This window comes from Fibroporia radiculosa (assembly GCF_000313525.1).
Source record: "Fibroporia radiculosa TFFH 294 genomic supercontigs, scaffold1184, whole genome shotgun sequence".
Classification (NCBI taxonomy): domain Eukaryota; kingdom Fungi; phylum Basidiomycota; class Agaricomycetes; order Polyporales; family Fibroporiaceae; genus Fibroporia; species Fibroporia radiculosa.
Window position 1 is genome coordinate 1 of NW_012133595.1, and position 2,271 is coordinate 2,271.

The 2,271-nt window shown below is 48.2% G+C and overlaps 1 protein-coding gene across 1 annotated transcript; it reads left to right on the forward strand.

Annotated features, from left to right (window-relative positions):
- Positions 1 to 249: 249 nt before the first annotated feature.
- FIBRA_08601 (uncharacterized protein) lies at positions 250 to 1,554 on the forward strand (the record flags this gene model as incomplete). The annotated part of the gene is made up of 1 exon (XM_012330239.1): positions 250 to 1,554. One exon carries the CDS (start codon positions 250 to 252, stop codon positions 1,552 to 1,554), a length of 1,305 nt encoding a protein of 434 aa, XP_012185629.1.
- Positions 1,555 to 2,271: the final 717 nt, after the last annotated feature.

Below are 2,271 nucleotides of genomic sequence, written 5' to 3' on the forward strand. Positions count from 1 at the left end.
TATACTTTGGCGCAAACTGCACGGGTCAGCAAGTTGTTCTCGCAACATGCCCTAGATATTCTCTGGAAGGAGATTCCGTCTGAACGCGCTGCACTCTATATCCTGCCTTCCTTCAAGGCCTATGAACCCATCTCGTCATATCCACACATGGAGACCTGGTGGTCCTCAGTGGCTGTGTCCAAACAATTGATATATGTACGCATCTCTCATCCGAAGTCATTTGGTATTCTGTGTGTACTAAAGCTCGTTATGAGCCAGTCTATCGGACGAGAGCCTACACTCGATGAACTGGATAGACTCCGTCAGTACACCGTGCGCGTGCGCAAGGTAGTATTGGCGGAGGATCATTGGGGCACACACAGCCAGATAATAAAGTATATCGTTGGGCTATTAGGTGAATCCCTCTTCCCCAACCTTGTGAGCCTGGTCTGGGAAAACTTCGAAGTCGCATGCAAGAGTATGGTTGAGATTTTGCCATGCGTAGCCACCGCGACACTGCGCCATCTCCAGCTCTGTCATCTCTTCTGGAGCCCGCAACAAGATGAATTTGAGCGAGTATTGCTGGCTGCTTCGTCCATTCTCGCCTCAAAATCACCTGATATTAGGCACGTCGAGCTTCAAGGAACTTCGTGGAACGTGTCATATGCAGCGCCATTGATTAGCTCGCTCAAGGCCCTTGACGTTCTCTCCCTCTATCCTCCCGTTCATCCTCAACAAGCCATCGCCCTGCTGGAGGCTGGCCATGACATGACCAGTCTCAGCCTCAATTTGCTTTCATACCACCCCACCGAAGCCTGGCCTTCCAGTCGAATATGCTTCCGTAATTTGCACAGATTGTGCATCACGGGGGACCCTCTTGTAGTCAGCCGCATCCTTAGAACATCCGAGTGGCCCGCCGTCAGGATTCTCAAAGCAATTATCACTCAAGCCAGCGGATCGTCACCTCCGCAGCCTGATGTGCTCCAATGCATCGAGAGCATTGCCCGAGCATTCTCAAACTCGCTGTGGCAAGTCTCCTTAGCGTATTTTGCAAGCCATGTGACACTCAAACAGATCCTCTGGCCGCTCCGTGATCTGCATCTTCTCCACGTTGTCGACATAAACTTACCTAGAATCCCGCCCTGTTCCTCCACTGACTTTCGCAAAGCTGGACTTGCCTGGCCAAAGCTGGAAGAATTCCACCTCACCGGTAATTGGGCGCCCGACTTTGACCAAGGCCTACAGGTCGTGCTCGAGCTAGCTTCCGCATGCCCGCAGCTCCTTATCATCAGTTTACCTGCGATGAGGCTCGTGCCTACTTCCGAGCTTAACACGTACAATTTGTGGTTACATGGCTTAGAGCATGTCTACTTCCATGGTCCGTCGAAGGACAAGCCATATAACGATGACTTTGGCCCAGATGAGATGCGGCAGCTGGCAGTCCTCTTTGAGTCTATGTTTCCGAAATTGCAGCTGGATGAATTATGCACGTCTAAGGGAGCATCATTGCAGCAGGATTGGAGAAGGCTTTTAGAGGATATGAGCTCGGTTCGGCGTCAAGAATGCAACTCCTAGTCACCATTCGGATGCATAGCGAGGTGAGTGATGTTGATTTGCTTGTTTCATCCAATATATAGTCAATGCGAGCCCTATAGATCTGGTCTGCTGGCATAGCATTAACGTAGTGAATATATAACAATTTTACAACGTAAAATCAGCGAGTGTTGACGTATATACGTTGTCTCGAGATCAAATATAAATATCGGTGTATAGACATGTATCGTACAGGGCTAATTTGCTTATTGAAATCAATGGCTTCTATCTTCAACAATGTCGGTAGACGATTATGTACATAGTAAATCATCACCGGCCGCTGCTTTCGACAAGCACATAGTAGGACCAATCCATCCAAGGGCTTGGCATTGTTATTTCTCCTTTCAGATCGAGCCCATAGACTGATACATGGGGATCTACAACCGGCGCTATTCAGAAAGTCATGATCTAACAGGAAGCCAAAAACTGATATTCACAGAGGAAGTAGTAACGAGTGTAATGATTCTCCCTTCTGCCTTAGCCTGGCATCATAGTATTAGTATGTTGACATCCGATGTGTAAATTAGGCTTGCCTTCTGGCGTACAAGGTTCATGATTTCTGTCATGATCTCCCAGCGACGCTGCTATTATGTTAATATGTCAGATCAGAACACCCGCGGAGCCATCGAGGTAAAATTCACATATAGGCCTACTTACCGTTTCCTTGAGTTTGGTCCTATATCAGTATTCACTAGCCTA